Source organism: Lepisma saccharinum, chromosome 2 (genome assembly GCF_977018435.1).
Source record: "Lepisma saccharinum chromosome 2, izLepSacc3.1, whole genome shotgun sequence".
Taxonomy (NCBI): Eukaryota; Metazoa; Arthropoda; class Insecta; order Zygentoma; family Lepismatidae; genus Lepisma; species Lepisma saccharinum.
Window position 1 is genome coordinate 86,148,372 of NC_139230.1, and position 25,348 is coordinate 86,173,719.

The 25,348-nt window shown below is 32.8% G+C and overlaps 1 protein-coding gene across 3 annotated transcripts in view; it reads left to right on the plus strand.

Annotated features, from left to right (window-relative positions):
• The window catches only part of onecut (homeobox protein onecut), a 387,872-nt gene that overhangs the window by 342,238 nt on the left and 20,286 nt on the right, over window positions 1–25,348 (plus strand). For all 3 annotated transcript variants that reach the window (XM_083117475.1, XM_083117476.1, XM_083117477.1), the window contains exon 3: window positions 4,186–4,298. In XM_083117475.1, coding sequence (XP_082973601.1) covers window positions 4,186–4,298 — 113 coding nt within the window. The remainder of the gene's footprint in view (window positions 1–4,185; window positions 4,299–25,348) is intronic.

Sequence of the window (25,348 nt, forward strand, 5' to 3'; positions counted from 1 at the left end):
TGAGTTCTGTGCCTCCCTGTAGAGGAAGTAATAGTAGTCTGCCAAAATCGAAGTGTCCCAACTACCCTGGTATCGTCTTTCCACTTCATCTATATCCTAATAAAAATGCCCTCCCTGCTCATCACTTACGCTGCCATTCCAGATGTGAATGTAGTAGGTAAATCTTAAGTGGCATGCTGCACCCTAACACAAGGAATGTTTCAACAAAATAATTGACCAATTGAACCTAATTTGGTTACTTCATATTTCCCAAGAAACCAGTAAACAGAGTAGCAAACGATTTCCTTCTCATTGAGGAGACTGATTATTTCTATATATGTTATAGCAACCCCCTCCTTTACTTTAGGCTCATTCTGTTTCAGAAACATTTTCTTAGGCACAGAAAAGTGTTGAAACCCTTGTCCAAAACTTTCACAAAAACCCTCATCAAACCATTTGATGTGAAGTGGAGATAAGATTATTTTAGCAGGAGCAACTAAGGGTGTTTATAGAAAATTGTTCTCATGATCATTGTTTTGGCCATTTTTTATTTGTGTAGTGGTTGGCTGTGTACAGCTGTCTCAGAGGTACAAAAAAACAAAAAGCAATGGTACTTATATAACCTCCTTGCAATACAGTAAGTAGTACCACAACTTTCAGGTCATTCCAGATATCGCAAGTAGGGACTTTGTAGCTGATCGCTTTCAGTAGTGTTGCCATGGAGTCATAGGTTTCTTTGATTCCTACAGTGAGAGAGCTGGACCCTGTGGCCGAGTGGTTAGCACATCGCATTGCGATGCCAAGGGTCCCAGGTTCAAATCCCGCTTGGGCTTGGTGATTTGTGAATGTCCATTCATCAATTTCATCACTCATCCCCATCTTCGCCAATTAGCCAAAGTAAAATAAACTAAATCGATCAATCAATCAATGCTACAGTGAGAGGGAAGGGCAACTGATTCCCATTATGCAGAAGAACAGCCTTCAGATTGAATTTGGATGAATCCACAAAAAGACACTACAAAACATTTCGTTGTTGATTGAAGTTGATTGTATTATTGGTACAGAAAACATTACACACACATATATACCAGTGAAAATACCATAATTCACTGATTTTCTTACACAAGAACAAAGTACCCAGCCTGACACAACATCATGTATCCAAGGTAAACAAAGAAATAATGAAATAGGTATGAAAATGCCTGCAGTATTGCTAACTCAACATGACAAAATTTCCCCCTACTGGATATAACGTCATACGTGTATCTCTGAACTTGTACGTGTATGCGAAAATCTGATTGCATACTTTAAGTCAGCATAACTAAATTAGTGAAGAACACATGTTCGCTTCTCTGATGTAAAATGGCTGTTGCACAGTGTATTCTGTTCTGTGATTTGGTGACACCCATGTTACCTTGTGACATGCCTTATGCAGAACTATACTACCACAGAAGTGTACAAAAAGGTGCCCATTTTTATTTCACATTTCGAAATCATGCTTACCCATATTCTCAAGTTCATTTTCCTGACACTCCTGTGCACACAAGTCTCCTCCAGTTATTTTGATCTTCAGTAGTTTAAATTATTTTCAAGATGTTTGAAAAAATGGTCAAAATCGCACAGTTTGCACCACTGTAATTTCGGAAATGCAAACAATATGGATCTACAACTTTGCATATTTTCCTACCTCAGATGGCCCGGCCCTTCCATTATGCCAAATTTCAATTGAATAAAAAAATATAAGGTTGAGGACCTTGTTGATATGACATGGAATTACCCTATAGCATTTTATATATATAATTTCCTTGAACTTGGCATGAATTTTCATGTATTACTTACAGAGATTACATATGAAGTCAATGTCATCATCCACTCCTACACATTGTTTACATATCTGACACATAATCAAACCTTTGCCAATTGCCATGAACTGAACTTATTACTGCAGTAAATACACTCTGAATTATCATTATCACTATCAGAACTGTAGCTCCTTACAGGGATCATTATGTCCCAGTTGCTGTTGCCACAGAAAACACAAATGGCCTCTTGAATTGGCAGAAGAAAGCATATGCCAGTAGTCCTATTATATGCTTCGAACACCTAAATATTTTTAATTTTTTCAGAGTTATCATTCCCTTCATACAGTGCTGAAAAACAATCACTTCCCTTACATCAAGAGGTCTTGCAATATCATTTTTTCCCCGTAAATTTTAAACAAAAGATTGTGAGTGAAACTAACTCTCACCGTCAATCTTCACCTCAACTGCAGAGTAGTACATGAATTGCCCACATGATAGTACTACTAACCAAGCAGAAATTACGAATGATCCTTTTGCCCTGGCCTCTCCTACACATTGCACAATGTGTTAATGGAACAGGCATATTGTAATTAATAACTGTCGTAGAGGGTTAAGGGTACAAAGTATAAAAAATATAAGAAGGATTGACAATTAGACAAATAGGTTGGTAAGTTGATAGTATGGAACAGAAATGTGATTCGAATTTTCCTTACTTGAAGTATAGTTTTTTAATTATAGAATAATTTTTAAAATTATGTTGGTTATATAAATTTTAGAGTAGAAGGTTTATGTGTGTAAACTTTTATGATGTTAATGGCAATATTTGCATTTATTGTGTTGCAGTGAAAGCTATGTGTGCAGGATTAGTGTATATTCATGTGGAAATCAGTAATATGAAATTATGTACATGCAACTAATAGACAAGCTTCATACAATTTTCTTTTCCAGCGTACGTAGCTTCCATAAGCAAGCAAGAGAATTCAAGAAAGTGGCCTTGATTTTAATTGCTTGCCACAGATTTAGGCAACATACCTTCTTCAACTACACTTTAATCTGAAAAAAATGTAGTGGGAAATATGGTGCTCGAATATTGCAAGCAAATTATGTATTTCCATTCAGCATGTAACATGAACAGACATGCTTCTTAGAATGTAAGGTGTAACGTTGCTATTTGCAAACAATTCTGCTAAGAATTATTAATATTCCTGGGTGCTACACTACAGATATTTAAGCACAGAACTGCCCCTGAAAACCAAAATCAATTAATTCACTTGTTCAGTTGCTACTTGTGCTCATATAGTAGAATTTATACTGGGATGCTAATCCATAAACACTTGCTCTCTACCACACTGCCATACTGAACTCTGTCTTTCCACTTTACTCACTCATTTTATCAAAATTTTCCTTCTAAAACTTTTGCATGCCACCTAGTGACTAAGAAGTGCCATTACTTTAAACATATATAGATGGCATTTTTAAGTATAATATCATGTGGCAAGATAATTTGAGTTTGAGTTTTTGTTTTAAGTCCACTTTATGCACAAAAAGGCTAATTGTGACTTGACCTACAGTTTAAAGTGGGATCCCAACCACTACATGCCTCCACTGCATATTGAACCTGGAATCCCTTAATTACAAGGCAGTGATGTTATCACAATGCAACTGGGGAGGCCCTGTGCATATCATCAATGATTCAAAAGGATGATAGTATGCTATAAAACTACAAATCTTTAAATCACCATTGGTTCATCTTCAATCATCATGATAGCAGTTAACATAGAGAAAGAAATTAAGGTAATAAGAAAATACTTACATGTATATATATGAATTTTCCTATTTTGCATTACTTTTCTACCTCATTAGACTAGTTGTAGCAAATGAAGATGAATGATAATTAGATTGAATTGGGGAAGGGACAATCATGAAGAAACATCCATTTCCAGGTCAGGACTCAAACTCAGAAAATTCAGTGTCGAAATTCTGAGGCAAGCATTCAACCTACTTGGCCACCAAAGCAGCAAGCAACAAATTACAATATCTTCCATCATTTTCAAAGTGTTAGGTGTTTCATCTGTTCAATGTAGCATGCATGCCACTGTAGACTAATGTTGTTTTTTGTGTGTGTATATGTATATTTAAATGTGAGTAGATAATTTAACAATTATATTGATAAATTCTCATTGTGTACTCTAAAACAATAATTTAAAAATAGTAACTTGTTTGGTGAAAATTGTAATCTGATGGGGAGAGGGAGAAAAATTGTATAAAGCTATTTCATATTGAATTTATTTATTAGGACTTACTTAGCAATGGAATGAGCATGATTAGCTTGACATATTTTTTCATAATATAATCGATTTTGTTCTGATATTTTATATTAATTCAAACCCTTTTCTTGTTTCAGCATGCAAGAGGAAAGAAGAGCAACAGAACCAACCCGAACACCCACCTGCCCCCAAGAAGCCACGCTTGGTTTTCACCGACCTGCAGCGCCGTACACTACAGGCTATTTTTAAGGTGGATTCAGTATCCTGTACAACTCACAGATTCTTGCCTACAGTTATTATCTGTAGGATATCGTCAATGATGCAAAAGAATGAAAGTAACCGAGAAAATTCAGAAAGAATTATAATTTATTTAAAAGACAATATACTTATCAATTTTATGCTCATGAAATGATTCATTCTTGAAAGTAAAGCATTTGTTTGCATGTAATGATTTTGTCAAGCTGGACCGTGTCGCTTAATATAAGTAGATATGACTCATTTCAGTTTTCTATACTGTCACTGTGGGAAGAATACAATAAATAATTCTTCAGCGGCACTGCAATTGGAAGCATTCAGGTGTTAGAGAGTTCGGTATCTCTGGCTTGTCGCTGAAGAATTAAAATGGAGACAGCACACGGAACCAGGAAGATAAATGTGAACATCATTGATGCTTTTCAAATACAAGACCTGAAAAATAAATAAAACGTGCAGTCTGTGGGCTAGGGAAACGATGCCAGCATACACACAGCCATCCTAGAGAATTTTCAGTTTTACATAATATCTGCCCACGTACTATTTAATAAGAAACTACAAAAGAGTTATGCATATATGTGTATTAATGTTGCATTATGGTTTCACTCAGTTTACAAAGATTTTATCTCATTCAGTTTACAGAAAAATAAAAACCTCTCAAGAATATACAAAACTGTGAAATTTAGTTGCAGATTATTAGAATGTGATAAGAAAATTGAGGACTATAATTTATTCTGGCATGAAAATTGAAACAAATTTTAATTCTGTATATTGACAATCATTACATTTAGTATCCTTGCAGGCAAATAATCAAAAGTAATGTGAGCAATTAATATTCAGTATGAACTCTTTTGAATATAAATTTTCATTATAAAAGTATAATAGTTATGTTGTTAAATTTCATTCTATACTGAAGAAAACTAGCTTTCCAAGTAACTTAAAGTAGCCTCTATAAAATGACAATTCTAGACAAGGCATATTTTTAATTCCAAAACATATGAAGTTTACATTAGATTCAAATGTGGACCTTGCAAGATGGTACAAAATGAATGCACATCCCAGAAACATTATAATGGGTGATCCCTTTGAATTGATATAATACAAGTTGTCAAATTATGAAATTTTATGTGGATGATTCTATGTTTCAGAAGAAACAAAATTGGCATAAGCTAAAACAAAATATTTAGGTCTTAAATTGAAACACATTTTAGAAAAAACATTGACAATATTAAAAGTATTGATGGAAGATAAGAAAGAAAATATTATGTACCACATATTTTTTTCTTCTGTACTCTATAAATTTAAAAGTGCCCTTTTACTGTGTGGTGTGTTGAGTCTAAATATTTTCATGAAGACTGAATAATTTTCCTGTGTTCAGAGAAAAAAACTTACAAAAAATTCAAACTTTTCATGTGATATGAGGTAGTGACAAAAATGAAAGCATGTGGCAATAGTGGAGAGACGAAACTAAGCCATCAACAGTGTAAATTGCAATATACCTCTCTCCATCTTCGAGTGAAAATATATATACATATTTGCCATGTTCAAAGAACTGTTTCTTTGATTGTAATGAAATAGTGATGCAAGCTTTCATAATAGGAAGAATTATATTAATATTACAATGAGAAAAATTACATATTTGAATTGGAGTTTACAGAAAGTTTAAAATATATGAAGCAAGGAGCTAAATATTCAAAAGGGAAAACTTCTGAACACAAAATTCCTTTCTACAGACACACACACACACACATACTGAAAAGAGAAAAACATTGGATCAATGTCATAAATTGAATGTTTTTCATTGTCGAATTATTGTGCAATTTTAGTAATATGAATAAAACTATAAAAATATGAATAATAAGCAACATTATCATGAATGTAGATGGAAAATAAAATGGGCAAAAATTCCTAAATACTAATACAATGGAAGTTTTAAATATAAACACCAAATTCTACACTACATTTGTAAGATTTTTTGAAAAGAGCAATTTCTGCATAATTTCCTAGATAAGAAAATATTACTTGGAAAATGTTACAGGAAAAATGATTGGGAATTATCATTCAAATACTTGGCATTGTTTGTGAAGACCTATAGCTTTCAACATGTATGTAGTATGTGAAGAAAATTGAAATAATAAGTATAGAATTAATGCTACACTATATATCATGATCATGAACAGCATCTTAAGATGTCTACACTGGTACATTGTGATATTTCAGTGATACTTTAACATACAACTCTTGCCTCCATACATTAAATAGTAGATATGGACATGTTAGGAGAGACAGAATTTTTATCTGCAAAGGACTTTTGTTATAAAGCTTGGAGAAGTGTGAATCATGGTATTCCATCTCTGTTCCAACTGTATATGAGTGAGTGCAGTGGGAAAAGAGAGTTAATTGAAGCAAGAAAGACTTGAACAATTGTCTCCTTTGTTAAGAAAGAAGCAGCAAAAACTCAATCATGGAAATGGATTTTGAACTTCAGCCAAAGTAATTTGATTAAGTGCACATTAATATACATGCTCAATTGGATAACCAATTTGCTTCTGTATTTTATGAATATTCTGGACTTAAATTAATTAGTTCCTGGATAAACCCATTTCTTCAGAAAACAAGCCCATGCTGGCCTAATGTTAGTGTAAAATTACTCCATTTTACAACCTCACAAAAGGGGATAATTTGGTTTGGGATTGGTCTTTGCATTTTGACCTTTACAATCTTGAATTCCAAAGACATAATTCACAAAGCAAACCAAGATGAAGAGACACTGAAATTTATATTTGAAATTAGCAATAGTGAAAGAGAATGCCAAAAATCTTCAATAACTTGAGCATTAAAAAAATATTTGTTTTATTATTTATGAATATGGCTTTATTGTAAGGGAAGAAAACTGAAAATATGTGCAGCCATGCAACATCAACAAAGAGCAGATCCATTTTATATATGCTACTTCAAAGCAATAAAATTAAATAACAAAAGTTTATACGAATATGCAAAATGGAAGAGAAAATTCAGAAAACTATATTGTAACTAAAATGTGAAGTTTTTCAGATTTTGAGGAAGTTTACTAGACTTTCAACATGTGGTGTTTTAAAGAATGAGGAAGAAATCTCACCAAAGAGCTTACATCACAACTGAATATTAATTTATTTAACCATAGCAAATGATGAATAATACAATATTAAAAGACAGAAAATAATTGTACATTTCAGCGAAAAGGAAGAAGATGCAATAGTTATTCAAATGAAGTATTTTGTAAATGAGTTGGGGTTATAAATAATATTTGATTGACTCAATAATTAAGCAATATGATAATTAAAACTTTCTTGATAGTGATTAATGTTCATGTGAAGAAAGTAATGACCATAACATCTTATAAAATATATAACAAAGTGATGGATAAATTTAAAATTATGGATACCCGGTGGAGGCACATTGTGGTTTGGATCCCACTATAAACTGTAGGTCCATTTCTGATTAGCCATATAGTGGACTTAAAACACCAAATCAAGCAAGCAAGCACAATTAAAATTAAAATTGCCTTATTCAGAGAGCATACCACATGAAAGACAATTTTATCTTTTAAACAATATAACTTGTGATTTAAGAATTTATCATGGATACTTAAGTGACTGGATATTATAGACGAAAGTTATGAAGTTCAAGAAAAATGTTAAGAATATTGGACAAGTTACATGGATGGAAACATCTAAGGAAATAATTGTTTGCAGAAAACTTAAGTTGCAATACATTGTTATCACAAATTCTATATGAAGAAATGAAGCAAGAAAGACAGTGACTTATCTTCATGTAATATCAAGAAACCAATTAATGCATTTTGAGAATGTTTATGAACAACAAAGGAGTAAGGAAGGATTTGAATGAGAAACAAATTGCATATGGACATATATTGCATGCAGAAATGCATTATTGCATGAATCTACTAAAAGTGAAATTTAAATTAATTAAAATAATGATGAAGAATATGAGACATTTACATGAAAATTTCTGGTGTTATTTGTACTATGAATTTGAATTTTTTGAACTACAGTAAATAACAACACCATCTTTGGAAGAATGGAGAATCTGTAGGACTTGAACCAGATCTCAGGAATAACATAGCCAAATACAGTGTCTTACAGACTGATCATTTTGTTCCAAGTGCTCAAGTTCCAGTGACATTCTTTCACTAGACTGAACTGTTTCTGAACTATCACTTTATATTACTTTTTAAAGACTTTTCATAGGCTGTGAAACTGTTATTTGACATTTTAAAAGATATAGTTTTGTAACTAATGTAATAAAAATTCATTCAAAACAAATATATAAATTTGAAGAGTCTTGTGCAGAAAGGGATTTAATTGTATGCTCATAACGTAGACTTTAAAAAGAAACAAGTCAGAGTAATTTTAGTATTCATGGTCTACCAGCTGTTTATGCATAGTTTTTGATTCTATTTGTCTTCCACACTCCTTGAAGAATGTTTTATATGATCATTTAATGAATTTCTAAAAGGCAGATTACCTTTTCAAGTTAAGTTCTGCATAAAAAAATTCATTTTACCCTCTCTTGCAGAGGACTCTTCAATGGTGTGTAGCTGTGTTCATCCCCCCACACTGCCTGCCCTGCATCATGGAAGCCTTCGTTCATTTTTTTCTGGCTGGAGATACCGAACTCTACACCTGAATTCCAATTCACAATGAGCGAGACAAAATTTTCAAGCATTACATCGTTATGATAATAAAATAAAAAATATACATATATTCATACAAAAGGCAATGACCAAGAAATTATATTCCATGATTCTCGGTTACTGACTTCATAGTAGTTAAGATACTTATGTAAGATTTTCTTCGGTGCAAATACAAAAGTAATACATTACAGAAATGGCCTTCAAAGTAAACAAGATATACTTGAAATATGTGCAAACAACTGCAAAAGTGGCAGACATAATCTTCAAGAGTAGCCTGCAACAATTGTATGTCATTATTGATGTTTTGCAATTGATTACTTGTCTTTAAATCTGTTGTTATTGTCTTTAATAAAATTACCTTTGTCCCTGATCTCTCTACTCCTTAGGATTAGATCGGTAATATGTGTTTCATATCTGCATTATTTTAGTAAATATAAGAAGAAATTTCATATTTTTTTACACCAAAGAAAATTGCAGGAAATATGTTGCTACATAATCACACAATAAACTTAGTTATTCTATTAGTATTTAGAAACCCTTTTTGATGTCAGCACTTAACTCACCATATAACATTACACTAAAACATTTCATATTTCAATTTTTGGCAATGTCTCTTTTAATTCTTGTTTATGAAAAATTAAAATTTTTAGGTATTTCAGTCGGTCACCTACAAAACACACTTTCATGTTCAAGTTATTTAATTAAAATGGTGTTGATATGAGCAAATCAAGGAATATGCAGTTATCATACATCAAAACACAATTCATATATTTCTTTTATAATTTTGTTACTTCAAAAATAATAACTAGCTTACTAGCATGCTAAAGATCAACAGCATTTTTCATTTAAACAAAGTGTTTTTCAAGGAAACTAAGTGTTATTACTTCACTCAGGTGCCATTTCTCTTGATATTTGCTTGATGGCTTTCAATGGTTCTAACAATAACTTTCAAAGGCAGAATCCATAAAAATAAACAAACTGAGCAAATTACTTCTGAAATACTTAAAGTATTAAAAGTTAAAAACTTTAAAACAAAATTAATAAATCTGTTAATGGCTATTCTGTGATAGATACTAATAATTCTGCCAACTTATGATATTTTTGAGGTAGAATAATTTATCTCATATTATGCTGAATATGCTTTGCACATCAAGCAAGAATAAAATCACAAAATTAGAATGAAGGTCTGTTTTCTCTTCTCTAATGCTATATATGGGTGTGTGTACTTTGTTTCTTTCAAAATCTTTGAGAAGTACTCATAAACATGGTATAAAATACTGAGTTTGGATTGTTATAAAATATCCAGGATTTGGAAAAACTGAACGTCTATTGTGACTGGAAATCAGGTGAAGAGTTCTGCAAATATATATAAGATTCAACATATTTACCACAAGTTTCATGCTGCTTCCATTCCTGTGAATTGAGGACATAGTTAATCCAGAAACAAGTACTAACATTTCAAGATGTTGCATTTAGTTTTACTTTTTTTCTTTTAGTCTTTCATATTTTACACTTGTTTACTAACAATTGATGTTTTTCAGAATTTATTCTCCAGCTTTGCTAAATGAATGACTTATTTTCATACATGTGGGTATGTTCCATTAAAAAAAATAAAAAAATATGAATGCTGAAGAAATACTATCTGCCTGTATAGTTAAGTTAAGTAATTATGTGACACTTATGAGAAACAACAGTTATAATAGATATTTATAGAAAACGTTCCATATTTTTCTGTAGTAGCCACAAGCTTAAAAGTTTAACATTATTAATTTTATTCTCTTCTTATATAAAAGTAAGTAATGTTTCTAGTTAGAAAGTATAGTTATCTACAATACAAAAATGTGTCATACCTCACATTTTAAAACTTGTTTCTCTTACATAAAGTTTGTATTTCAAAATTCTCTCTTCTCTATTGCCATATTTTGATGAAAGTCAAAATTGTATGTGCATGAAACTTGAAACAAGTAGGTGCAATTTATATTTGTGATATAGCTTAATTTTGCTGTTTCTTTGTTGTGTTCTCTACATGTCCAATTAGACATACTGATATTTCTTTTGTAGTTTAGAAAACGTTTTAGAAGCTCTCTAGCTTTCTTGAAATTCACATATTTTCAGCTTGGCAATATTTGGAGAAAGCACAGGAACCTGTAGAAAGTTTTTAAACATTTACAGTGTTTTTGTGGTTAGATGTATACTTCTTATTTTTTTATGAACTACACATCTGTAATTTTACATTACCGTGATATTCCAATAATTTAATACATGTCTTACAAATAGGGATATGATATTTTTCAACAGGAAAACTTAGCCAAAAGAAGTTTGTAAAACTTTTGTTAAGAGGTAAATCAATTAACAAATTGAGTGACATTAATTATAATTTTCAGAGATGATCAAATTCTTCAATTTGTACCTGCTTTGTTTTCAAGTGAGAGTTTTATGTTTATATCTAAGGCTATTGTATTTGCAATTCCTTTTAACTTTTATAATGTTACTAAAGAAGAATCACCAATCTGAAATTAGGATAGTATAGTTATGGCTAAGTGTATTAAAATAATGCTTATTAGTTTCAGGATATTCTACAGATGGCATTACATTGATATCCTTTAATTAATGGAGGTGATAATCTAGATTTTGACACAGATAATTTGAAGTTAATACACTGTTAATGGATTAATTGGAAAATTAATTTCCTGATACATAATTGTACTTGCAAGTGACAAACCATAATTAGCATTTATAATGAGTGGATACTATGAATGAAGATTATATTCATTTATTCTTCACAGGATAAACATTACATACAGATTTTATGATATAAGGTATGCATTTTTAGATCTTGATGAATATTTTATTCCTATGTTTTCAGGTCCATGCAGCCAACCAACAATAAGGATGTAAATTGTGTGTTATATGTGTTTTCTGTTAATTTATAATGCACACAATGCTTTATAATATTTATTTTATTAATCTAATGTAATATAATGTCTTCTTCCCAGCTACCTAAGATTTCTGCATACTATTTAAATTTATTGTAAATTAATGTGATTTTTACTTTAATATATTTCTGTGGCTTGTATTTTGTTTCTAATTTAATTTGCATAAAGTTTACTTAAACTAGTTCTTGCCTCATTTTCCATTCGAAGTTGGAAACATTTCAGTTGAATGTTTTCCTTATGTTGGGTCAACTTTATAAATTAATTGACAGTTAAATTAATGTAATGTTATTGTATCTCAAGGCTGTGGAATCAACATAGTAATTTATAAGTTCTTTACTGATTTTCTTATGCTTACTCTACCATAAGATCATGTTATAAATATTTCAAACATGATTTGTTATAAAAAATATTAAATTAAATATTAGGAAACGTAAATAGTATGTTATGCATCTTAAAATTATAAATGTACTACAGATTTGTTTAGTTACAGATTTGTTGCTAAAGTCAGAAGAAAGTGCTACATTGTATGTTCAGGAAATAGCAATGAAAGTAACTACAAAGTTAAATCAGCTGGCCAATGATCAAGAAGGAACCTGGAAGAAATTAGTTGATGTGTTCAATATAAGTATATATTATTGGAATGCATAACAACACACAGGAATAGGTTAAATAGTAAGAAATATAAAATAGTATAAATTGTTTGAATAGTGACTAGTGGATATCAATATGAGATAAGCATGTAGAAATGTCCTAATTTTCACTGAATATTTAATTATTTTGTTTGGATGAAATTTATAGTGCTGCATTGTTCTTCTAATTCAGGGTAATAATTGATAATTTATGTATGCAGATTTGGTTAGCTTTTACTCTGGTAAGCACATACATGAAGATAGGCTTAAATCCTACAGAAGTAATGAGTGATTAGATTATATTACGCGTATAAGAGCTGATCTAGAGAAAATAATAACTACGAAAGTGAATTAAAGGTGAGAAATGACAAATTGTTAAAGCTTTTCCATCATTTCAAGAAAAACAATATAAAGTCACCAAAACCAACATACCATTTTGTCTTTTAACCTTAACTCAGAGTAGAGGAGGAATTTTTCAAAGTGGAATACAACAATATATGCATCAGTTACATGCCCAAGTGTAAGCTGTGTAACAATGCCTATTACAAGAACATTTTGCTTCACAATTATTTTTTTTCAAAAGGTACAACTATGCCATCTTAGAAAATGGGTTCTTAAATGGGCATACCTTTTTAAATAACGAACTAAATTACAAAGCAACATAAACAAGTGTATGTAATACAGTGCCTTTTTTGGTTGAGTCGCCCTCAGAATGGCGGCTAGCATGGCAAAAACTAAGATCATGTCTGCTGGCAAACAGGATGCAATATCTGCATAACTGGAGCCACTAGCTATGTAATGAAAGAAGCTCGTACACATACATTGACAGTTACAATTGAAATGAGCATGTACCTTGTCACACGAGGTGTTGGAAATGATGTCCTCCTGCATCCACACATTTACGGCATTTTTAAAGGAAATTTTCACTAACACGTATCAGTTCCTCTTCCAAAATTGCTTCAATTTCCCTCCTGATAGTTTCTTTAAATTCTTCTAATGTATGGCTTGAGGTTTAAAAGCTTGATAGCTCATCATGAAATGTCTGTTTCTTGTGCAAGGCAAAAGGGTTTTTGAGGAATATGTTCCGATTGTGCTCCAATGTTGTCTAGTTTTGTCTCAGTAAGTACACGCTGTTTCACCCTTCACTTCACTTATCAAGAACAGATCCTGATTATCTAAATTTGTTCACAAGTATCTGAACAGTGTCTCTGTGTGAAACAGGAACATCTGGGAATTCTGCTGCAAAAAGTATTTTAACTTCCCTTAAAGAATTCGTAATGACCTAAGAGTCTTGCACAAAAATGTGTTGTTTCAAATTGTACGGACATCGTGGCATTATTAGACTGCAGAAAAGCACCAGTTATACATAAACTAAAACAGAACAATCTAAAACACTTGTTAACACCTTAGCACTTCACAAGCATGTGCAAACTGGACACCAGCTTTCTGGATAATGAAGCTAGGCTTACCATATGTTCAGGATTAGCCCGGACAGTCCTGGTTTTTTAGTGCTGTCCAGGGTGATGTCCGGGATTTCAAAATGTCCAGGGTTTTGAGAATCTCAACATGAAAATAGCTACTGGTATAGAATATTCACAACCAAAATTTATGACCGGCAAGGATCAATCGATTATAAGGATCCATTTTACCTTTTCTGATTTACAAGAGAGTGCACAAGTTATTAATACAATTGTTAGGTTTGAGTTAGTGTTTTAAGTCCACTTTATGCACAGTAAGGCTAATCGGGACTGGACCTACAGTTTAAAGTGGGATCCGAACCACTTTTGCCTCCACCGGGTATCGAACCCGGGACCCCTCGATTACAAGGTAATGACGCTACCACTGCGCCATGGGGGAGGCCCATTAATACAATTGTAAAAGATGCTGTAAATATTGATGACCTATTTGATTAACGTACATTGTTGAACAAGGTAATTCAAAACCAAAAGGTAGGTTGTGGTTCAAGTTCTGAAAAAGTACCAGATGCTATTGAAGAGAAGTGGCAAGCAATTTTTAAGGTGTTTCAAAAGACTGATATTTCATGTACCAACATTTCTAAAATGGTTGAGTTTGCTATGTTTATACCTGGAACATCTGCTCCAGTTGGAAGAGTATTTTCAATTATGGGGAATATTTGGTCTGCAGAAAGTCTTAGACTTCTAGTATCTACTGTTAAACATCTGCTGAATGTTCAAATTAATTCAGAACTTTCATGTTGTGAATTTTATGATGTTATTTAAACAAACAAGCCATTTCTGAAAAAAGTCATGTCTAGTGAAAAGTACGAGTACAACTGAGTCAATTAACAGATAATGCTACCTAGAACAGAGAGACTTCCTAAACATCAGAAAATGTATTATTCAATTGAACATTTGAAAATTAATTGATCGACTTTAGAAAATAATGTTAATATTTTTTCTTGTACAATTTATAGTTTAATGTTCCAATGAAATGTTAAGGCTTTAACTGAAATTCAGCAGTAACGAGTTGAATATGTCCTGGGTTGGACCCAAAAAATATTGTAAGCCTAAATGAAGCACTGATGCATCCAGTGGCAAGTCAGTGTACAGCTGTGGGTCTAAATGCTTGCAGATGTGATCTTACTTCCTGGCAAGCTAGCGGCCATTCTGTGGGTGACTCAACCAAAAAAGGCACTGTAATATTCTGATTATTTCTATTACAGAATAAAGCAATTCTTTTAATCAGCTTGAAAGAAAATTTAATTTCATTGGACTATTTAGTCCTCAATGACAACACAAATACAGCCATTTACAGAAATCACAGGTCATGTTTCACACCTACACATTGAGCATGAGCCCAAAGATTTCATGTGATACACATTATCCATTCTTCACCACTGCCATCTTCAGAACAAGGTCCTTCACAAAAACATTCTTTCAGCATCTAGGTCATCTTCATCTGCCACAACAGACTTTGTCAAAGGCTTGTCACTTAAATTAGGTCATCAGAATCTTCAGACGAACTACTCTTAGCACTCATAAAGTTCAGTTGTCTTCTCTTCATTGCACCTTTATCAACCTTAGAACAATGAACTGCAACACCAGTGCTATGCCCAGGATTTTAGAAAGAAGGTTGTTATGTTTACTCTTTTTGGTAGACAGTTCTCACTTTGCCAACTTTTCCTGTCCTTAATTTTTTTAGGAATACTGCAGGCCAAAAGGGGGAGGGGGTTATGGCCCCACCACGCCCTCCTTGGCCATGCCACTGTGCAACACAGCAAGCATTTGACTCTTCCCTTTTTTCTTTTTTTTTTCATTGATTCAGCTATAACTGTATAGGTGATGCTGCTATGATAACTGATTTTGTTGGTTTGTGACCTCTGGTGGAGCTCTTATTTCTGGTTATGGGAATGGGAGTGATTTCAAAAGGACTGGTGTCATAGTAGGTAGATGGTCTTGGCTCAAGCTGGATAGAACTTATTGGGGCTGCAGATACACTTTTTGTTTGTTCCAACCGCAATGAAGTTGGCATCAATAAACATATTCCTGTTTAATGGATACATACCAGTTCATGAAATCCATGTACTGCAATTTCCCCTGTTTGGCATTTCAAATAGGCTTTGTCCAACTCATTTGAATCAGTTTCCAAATTCAAGTACTTAGGAGTAAGTACTAACAAATGAAAATGATATTAAAGAGGAAATAAAAAGCAGACTTAATTCAGGAAATGCATGTTACTTTTCTCTTCATAAATGCTTATCTTCTCGTATAATATCTAAGAAACACAATGATAAAATATACAAAACAGTAATTTGGCCTGTAGTATTACGTGGATGTGAAACTTGGTCCATTACATTAAAAGATAAACATTAATGTGTATTCATGTCCAGATATTATTAGAATAATTAAATCAAGAAGATTTAGATGGGCAAGCCATGTGGCAGAAAAGAGAGAGGAAAGAAGAGTTTACAGGATTCTTGTTGGGAAACCTGTAGGAAAGCCAAGACAAAGATAGAGGGATAAATTTGAGATGAACCTAAAGGAAATTGGTAGGGATGGAAAAGATTGAATTGATCTTTCCCAGGATAGGGACAGATGGAAGACTTGTGTTGCTGCAGACATAAATCTTCAGATTTAAGAAGGCTGGAGAATTAGTTAATTAGTTGCCCAACAGTTCTGCTAATATATATGACCTTAGCCATTACCTGATTTCTTCAACTTAATAAAACTTTAAGCTTTTTCAAAGGGCTGCAGCTTGTGGATCGAGTGTGGTGGAGATGAAATAATTTTCTCAAAATTTGCTCTTGCTAGATCACTTAATTCAATGTTACAGGTATGACTAAACAGTATGTCGCTTTAGGGAACCAAATTATTGACTATGTCAGTTTAGGGAACCCAATTATCGATGTATGTCAGTTTAGTGAATGACACCATCAATAAAAATAACCTAAAAAATCTGCAAACACCACATCTGCACAACTAAAATAAATATATGTTCGGAATCATTATTCTATCTACAATAACTTGATAAAATTATAACACTTTACTCATCCTTCCAGTACGAATAACATAATACTATTCACAGACAAACAAAAGTATTGAAATCACCCAAAAAATAACAAAAAACCTCACAAATAAAGATGTCATAGAATATCCTGTAGTCCTTATCTAATTTCAAATTATTACAAACAAGATGTTGATTAAAAAACTTTGTTAGATGTAAAATTTATACATTGTTCCTCCCAATAATTAGTGGTAAACTAAGAAGAAGAAGAAGAAGAAGAGAAAAATAGACCACATAGACCGAAGTGAGTGAAAAAAATGTAGTATGTAGCAATGGTACATTTCTACAACTGCGAATAGTTTCGTTGAAATCGTAATACTTCTTGAGTAAAAAATAACATTATATAAAGCAGCAGTGTTTGAGACAATGTCCAGAATTTCTGTTCTAGCATTGGCCCTATGGACGCTGGATGGACCAAATTTGGAGGAAAGCATGACATTGTCCATATGAGGATATGTAATGCTCGTGCCCCAACTTTAGGAAAAAAATGGAAATTTCGGCGTTCAGAAATTTTGCATAATTATGGAAAATTTCAAATTTCGGCCATTTGCCTCCACTTCCTCCCTGGACCCTTAATTGTCGAATCTTACTTAAAATGTTGCTGTCTACTCATTCTTACATTTAGAATTTAAATTTTTCAAAAATATGCAATGGTTGAGCAGTTAAAGCCATTTATCTTCATTTTATCCCACAAGAACAAAAGAGAAACAAAGTGCTTTCTCAAACGGCACTTGTTAATTATAGTAAAAATGGATATATTGTTTTGTTATTCGAGTATGCCATACCTTCATATGTAGGCTATACACAAGATAAAGAAAGACTGAACTGAGATATCATGGGTAGTTTTCAAAAAAAATGGCACGTTAATTGCTGCTGTGCACTCATGGTCGAAATATCGAAATAAAAGTTAGCTTCCACAATACATTCCAATTTCATTAAAATTTAGCAAAGGATCGTTTTCTCATTTTCTGTAAACTCAGTTTTTAATGTGTAGTCAATAAACAACATCTAAATGCATTCACCAATCTTCGACAGGCAATGCACTACAGAAGGTGGTTCACTAGATCCGAGTGTCATAGGAAGCTGAATTTTAGACCAGACTCATTTTCACTCCATATACTGGTCATTACTAATGTGCACTAGTTTTATTTAGCATGTCCTGTATTCGACATGGGTTTCAAACTTTGGAGCACTCACAATATGTGTGTCCCAATGTTCAACATAGGGTTAAGAAACTCATTAGTCAAAGTCTTCAATTTTAAACTCTCACAAATATTAACACATATACAAGCACATTATATTGAAGTAATGGTGAAAACAAAAAAAAAAACAGAAAGATAAAGAATTAACTGTCAAATAAGTCACACTTACCTCTAAAAAAATTAACAAGGAAACTGAGAGAACAAGTCAAAATTTCCGCTACCAGCAATGTTATCTAGATAACAGATGACACTCTCGTTGTTCAACCAGCTATTGTTCACACGACAGAAGTCGGAATTTTTACGGTGTTGCCAAATATTTTCTCGTGTTGCTAGGCTTGAACATTGCCTTATTTCTTGACTTTTAAAAATGACTGGTCGATTACTGGTACATGGTCGAGCACTGGGGCATTTACCTTAATACAATTAAAGAAGATTATATTTCAGCACTTGTCAACTCAGCCCAGTCACCATATAGAGAACCTTAGTACTCACTTTTTCCACAAAGCTGTTTTTCATAGTTCTATTAATATCGGTGGCCACTGCGATGTCCTTGTTGGAACTTGAGTGCTAAAGGTTCTCTGCATTTATTTACTACCGCATCTCTCATTTCCCAAATATGAATTACATATTTAAATTGCTGAGCATAAAGCTGCTAAATGAATTTTAACAAAGTAGCAAAAGCTGGTAACTATGCATCATACCATAGTATTTTCTATAGAGTTACCATAAAGTATGCGTCTGGTTTCTTATAATATATACAAGAAAAATATGCAGTTGAGAAAATATATGTACCAATCATGAAATGATGTTATTTGTCACACATGCTCTCTGAATAAGATGATCAGCTTCTTAGTTGTGTGTGGGCCATTAAGATAACTTATGTGTGTGGTAATCTATAATGTTGCAACTTTTTCTGATAGGAAAACAATAAACTTTGTAAACTCACCTCAATCTCCCCTGTTTATTTTAGTACCCATAGTCTGGAAATTAGTGCTTGTATCCTGTACTGTAATTCCTAGATCATAAATATTCTGAGACCATTTCACTAAAGTAGAAGTTGAATTTCAGTCCCAATCTGATGCTAGAACTGACTTCTCATGTCTGGTAACATCAGTTCAATGTCCCCAATTTCTCTAAGGATTAAAGAATTATAATAAGCTTAATAAGTTAGATTACATTTGTCATTTCCTTAAGATAAGGTCTTAAGGTAGGGGAGGGTGGGGACAATTGTAACATTTTTCACAAAAGTGATCATAGGAGATGAGTGTTACATCCCTGGATCTTACCACCTACCTTTAACGTTTGGCAAAGATACGAGGTCACTGCTTCTCTATAAATATTTAAAATATGTGTTTGAAAAGGACAATGCAAACATCACATTTTGCCCCATGGGTGGGGTATGTTGTAACAGACAATGGGGTAAAATGTAACAAAGACATAGAATATGATCCATTTTTTACTTATAACAAGATACACAAAAGTTAAACATATACAAACGTAAATACGCTACAGAGTTTGATATGAAGGCAAGTATAAGATAAATGTGTCTTTATGTTTTCGTTATATGATATAAACCTCAGTTTAGCAAACAGTTATCATCTAAATAAGAACAGTAAACATAATGAAAAAATAAAATTAAACTTTGTTCAGTGATCAGGAACAATGATAACATAAAAATGATTATAACTGTTCGCAAGCAAATTAGTTTCACCTTTAACTCACTGCTTAGTTTTAAATATCATAATGAACTGTATATAGTAATGTGGAAATTCAAAAATGAAAAATATAGCCTGATATATATATATAATATACATGAAAAGGAGAATAAATCAAGTTAGTTTCACCTTTAACTCACTGCTTTGTTTAATTTTCTATCATGCAACAACGTGTATCAATAAATAGGGCAAGTTTTAACACTGTTATATTTAACCCCACCCATTATGTTACAACTAGCCCCACACCATCCATATTGACTAATATCAAAGTTTCAGGAACAACGCTGCACTTCCTGAGTGCCACATTTATCTGTTTTATACCTGATACACCCACGCTTTGTTACATATCTTTTGTTTCTCATTCCCCTTACGCATTTCGATCTAAGAATAAAAGAATGAAGATTTCAAAATATTACTCACCATGCAGAAAAATCTATTTTTATTTCCACACCTTTCCAGCTGCATCCACTGGCTGTTCTAACTGTCATGCAAACACACGCCTGCAACGGTGCATGCACTGTGAGAAACTTGTTCCTGCAGCTGACAGCATAAATGTGGGGGGAGGCACTGTTACAACTAACCCGCTGTTACAATTGAATTGTTCCCACCCTCCTCTACCTGTAAAAGAGATAAAATATACCACAAAGAAGAAGTAACATAGTACTGTTAGATACTCACTGCAGTTTACTACTGGTAATTAATTAAATGAAAATTAGTAAACATAAACTTCTTTCCATTCTGAAATTACATGTTATTAATATTTGTCAGGTATATAATTGAAACTGCATCTGTTTCAATCGAATTTATATTTGAATGAAACTCAGTACTTTTTCCTCATAATTTAGTTTCATTTTCAAATGAAATTAAATAAGTAAGTACAGGAAAAAAATAATTTAGGGAAAAAAATGTTTCATTTATTCTGTAGATGACAACATTAATTTAGAATGCTTTTTGCATTCTTGTGCATTCCGTACCAAAGAATAAAATGAATGGAAAAGCTTTAATAATTGGTCCTAATCATAAAGGATTTCATGCATTAGTTAGCTATGTAAATATATTATGAATTTTTATCTTTAGGCTAGTGTGAACTGTAATTTGTGATGCATTATTGTGAAGAATAAAATGAATGGAAAAGCTTTAATAATTGGTCCTAATCATAAAGGATTTCATGCATTAGTTAGCTATGTAAATATATTATGAATTTTTATCTTTAGGCTAGTGTGAACTGTAATTTGTGATGCATTATTGTGAAGTGAAAGATGGTCCACAAACATATTCTGTACATTGCCTTCAAAGTATGCTACAATAACTAGAAGGTCAAAGATGCCTTCCTGATATATTTTTATACCTGGAATCATTATAAGAATTAACCCCATGATGTATTGTGTTGCAAATACAAGAGTAACTGGTAAATGTAATTTTGCTACATCTTTCAAAAACACAAAAAATTGAACAGTGGAGTTCAAGACATATCTTAGTTCATGATCAGTGAAAAGAAATTAAGCAGTAAACAGTACACATGCATTAATTGTGTTTTTCCCAAATTATTATTTGTTTGAGTAAAACTGTATTGTAATATGCAAAATATTAGTTTCTCATTAATGCGGTGCAATATATGTTATTTTTCTCTGTGTATTTGTATTACATTATGTTAGGTTGCATGAAATATTTAGTTTGGTTGGGAATTGGTTTGGTTGTGGCAAATATTGAGTATTTTAAGTTATTTCTGTACCTGTATTTGACACTCATTTGATATACACTTTTGAGTCTCCTCTATAGTATAATGTCTAATGTTATCACCTTGTAAGCAAAGGCACATTGCACGGTGGTTTGTACCCAACTTTAAACTGTTGATCCAGTCCTAACTAAGTATAAAATGAATTTAAAACACACGTTTTAATGTACACCTTCACATAAAACAATTAGGAGTGAGATGCTATTCTCATCTTCTCCTGCTTTACCCTTCCTTGCATTGCATGTAGAAGCTTTTCATTATCACCTTCATGTGCTCAGAGTCATTCCAAAACACTTTACAATTCATAACTGTCCCCTCCTCACATAGCATTAAGAATATGATTATTGGATGATTAGCTTTAGCTAACATCCTGCTTAATGTGGTAATCTATTCCCTCCCCTCCATACATTCTATTCCAATTGTAACCCCTGTAATATGTCAATTTGTTTGATTGGTGCAACAGTTAATGTTTGGAGAACATGAACTTAACAGCTGTATACATATTTCACTAAATACAAGAACTCTGTAATTCATTGCCAAATCTTTCACATCTATGTCTGATTTCTGATTCATTTCATATATCTCTCTCAAACTCCACTGCACAACAGCCATTTGAGGGCCAGGGCCTGTCAAGCAGGTTTTGCTGGGTAACACTTGTTCAGTACATTGAGACCCATTGCTGTTTCTTTCTGACTTTCAAGAACTGAACTCTTACACCAGTCCAATAGATAACTACAAGAGAGAACATGAATGATGTATTAATCTCCTTAATCAGCTTATATTTCAGCAAGTAAATAATGTTCATGTCTTCTTTATTATGAGAGGATATTGTATGAAAACTATAATTTCATCAGTACAGTATATACTTGCTATACTTTAGCTGCCAACCATGCTTCTAGAAAATGTGTCATATATATTTTCCTGCTACTAAAACATTTTGTTCAATGTAAGGTAATGAAACGCAACTGTATTTATACACTAGCTCCAATGTTTTATTATTTTTAGAGTTGAAGGATCGCTTAGCATGTAACCTTACATGGTGTAAATTCTGGTTGTTTTTGTCATGGAAATGTAGTCATTGTTATCTTTGTTAAAGGTGCATAGTTTGTTGAGAATTCTCATTTCATTGCCTCATGGCTTTCTAATCCCATTTTTGGATGCCTCCTCAGTGTACTGTTAACTGCATTTAAATAGACCTTGTCAAGTCTTCCATATTTCCTTAAGTCAGTTGTTCCCAAAGTGTGCACTGCAGCACCTTGGGGTGCTCAATGGCTGGCTTACATGGGCACCACGATATGTTCCAATATTTTCACTGAAATGATATGATTGTTCCAAATATGTGCTTATTCATTACTTTTTACTTTACATGTAAATGTTTCTGAATTTGAAATATGAGTTAATTTTTTAACTTAAGGCAAGCAACCTAACCACATTAACTGACTGTTGCAAGTGTTATATAGGCCTACATTTGGACTTCGGCACCGCAGATAAATATTGAAACACTAAGGGTGCCGTGAAACGAAAAAGTTTTTGAACCCCTGCCTTAAGTAATAAACTAACAAACTCTTTGGCATTTATTGCTTTGGTTTATTGCTGCAGCAACCCAAGTCTTTCATCTGTATCTTTTCTGTCCAGTTTCATCCTCGTTAGGGGCATATACTATCACTAAAGTTAATACTTCTTTCTGTTCTAAAATGTCTACTGTCATTATTCTGTCATTTAAAAAATTCCATCCCTTGATATTTTCGTCTCCATCCTTGTATATCATACGTACATGCCACTCCTGTTCTTGCTCTATCTTGTTTTGTTACTCCACTGTAGAATAATAGAAGTTTTCATCAATTTCTTCAATTCCATTACAATTCTTCTTTGTTTCTGTGAGTGTCAGGTATTTCACTTTTGTTCTTTCATCTCTCTTACTAGTTCATGTTCATTTCCATTTAGACCCTCACATTCCACGTTCCAAGATTCATTGAACCCCTCACCACTTTGTTGTCATCGTGATTGGTCAGGCTCTCTTGTTCTTCTTTTAATCATTGTGGCTTCAAATGTGCAGGGGATTGGCCTACAGCATTCTAGCCCAGTGGAGGGCTGCCTCCTCTCTGCCTCTGGGCTTGCAGTGACCATAGCTGTTCTGCTCTTTGTGTTTTACAGGGTGAGGTAATGCCTCTCACTCCAAACGTCCTCCTTCCTCATCCAGGCTTGAGACCGGTAACGGTGGAGTTACTCATATTATAAGAGTGCATATTTGAAGTTTTTAAACAGAAACAGAAAGAAAACAATTTACTATATTCAATAGTAATATTTATTTTGATAATCAAAGGAAAATTAAAAAGCAACATATAATAAGAAATCTAGTAATAAAGCAAAATTAACATTAAAAGAAAACATTACACTTCATAGCGACAGGGAAGAATTAGACCTTGCTTTATATTTCCAATTATTTTTTATATACTTTATTCTCCAAACTTGGGTAAATTTTTCTGTGACCCACATATAATGCCTCTCTGCAGAATATCTAACAGTAATTTGCAATTATAGTTATGCTCCAGCATCTCCAGTATCTTCATTCCATCAGTCCCATATCTTAGTAGAACTTTACTCCTTGTTCCTCACTCACTTATCTTAGATCTTTCTGGAAGTAATCAAGCATACAATGTAAAAAGTGCAAGTTAAGATTTGAAATTTTACTAACATATTTTCAACAATTTCCTTTGCTTCCCAGAAATCTCTCTACTGCACTCTGAAATGATTTTCACGCTCATGTTCAGCTTGAGTCATATTGCTTCGAAGGTTTCATTCTTCATTAACTTCAGGTTTGGAATCCCAGAGGATGAAGGTGATGCACCCCCCCCCCTCTTCTCCCTATTTGACCCATATTCCTAAAAAAAATGTCAAAAGAAATAGGACTGTCTTAAAAAGACTTAACCTCCTATTAGGATCATATACCCTCTTGCAAAAGTCCTGGGCATGCCACTGCTACAAAGATAATTTCCTTTACCTTCCCATATGTTAGTGATGAGAATTTACTACACATAAAGTTGAAACATTGTCCCCCCTTTGTCAAATGCCTTTACAAGCTGATTCTTTAACACCAATTTAAAAAGAAGAAGGTAAAGTAAAATATTATCTTGATTTATTAAACTTTCATGTGTGATTTCTTTGATTCTGTATTCCACTGCTGTTGTAGTGACTAGTGCCTTCTTATCCAAAGTATATTTCTTGCTCTACTGTCTGACTCACAGAAGAAAAGAAAAACATTGCACTCTTGTGTATCCAGATTGTCATCCAATATGATGCCCGAAACCATCAGATCACCACATCATCCATACTTCAAATATTTACTTTTATTGAGAATCATTTTCAAATTTTTGTATGTTTCTTTTAGTGGAACATAATTTTCAGTATGAAGAGACAAATACACATCTATTGTGAAAAATGCATTTGAAATTTGTTTTTGATGAACAGCCTCCAATGAAAGTAACTATAGTAACAGTAACATGAGATTGTTATAATTGAGAAAATGATTTTGTAACTTTATCTGTCTTCACAGTTGTCATCAGATTTGTTTTTAAAGGCAGACACATCCGAACTTCTGTAGAAAATAGTTA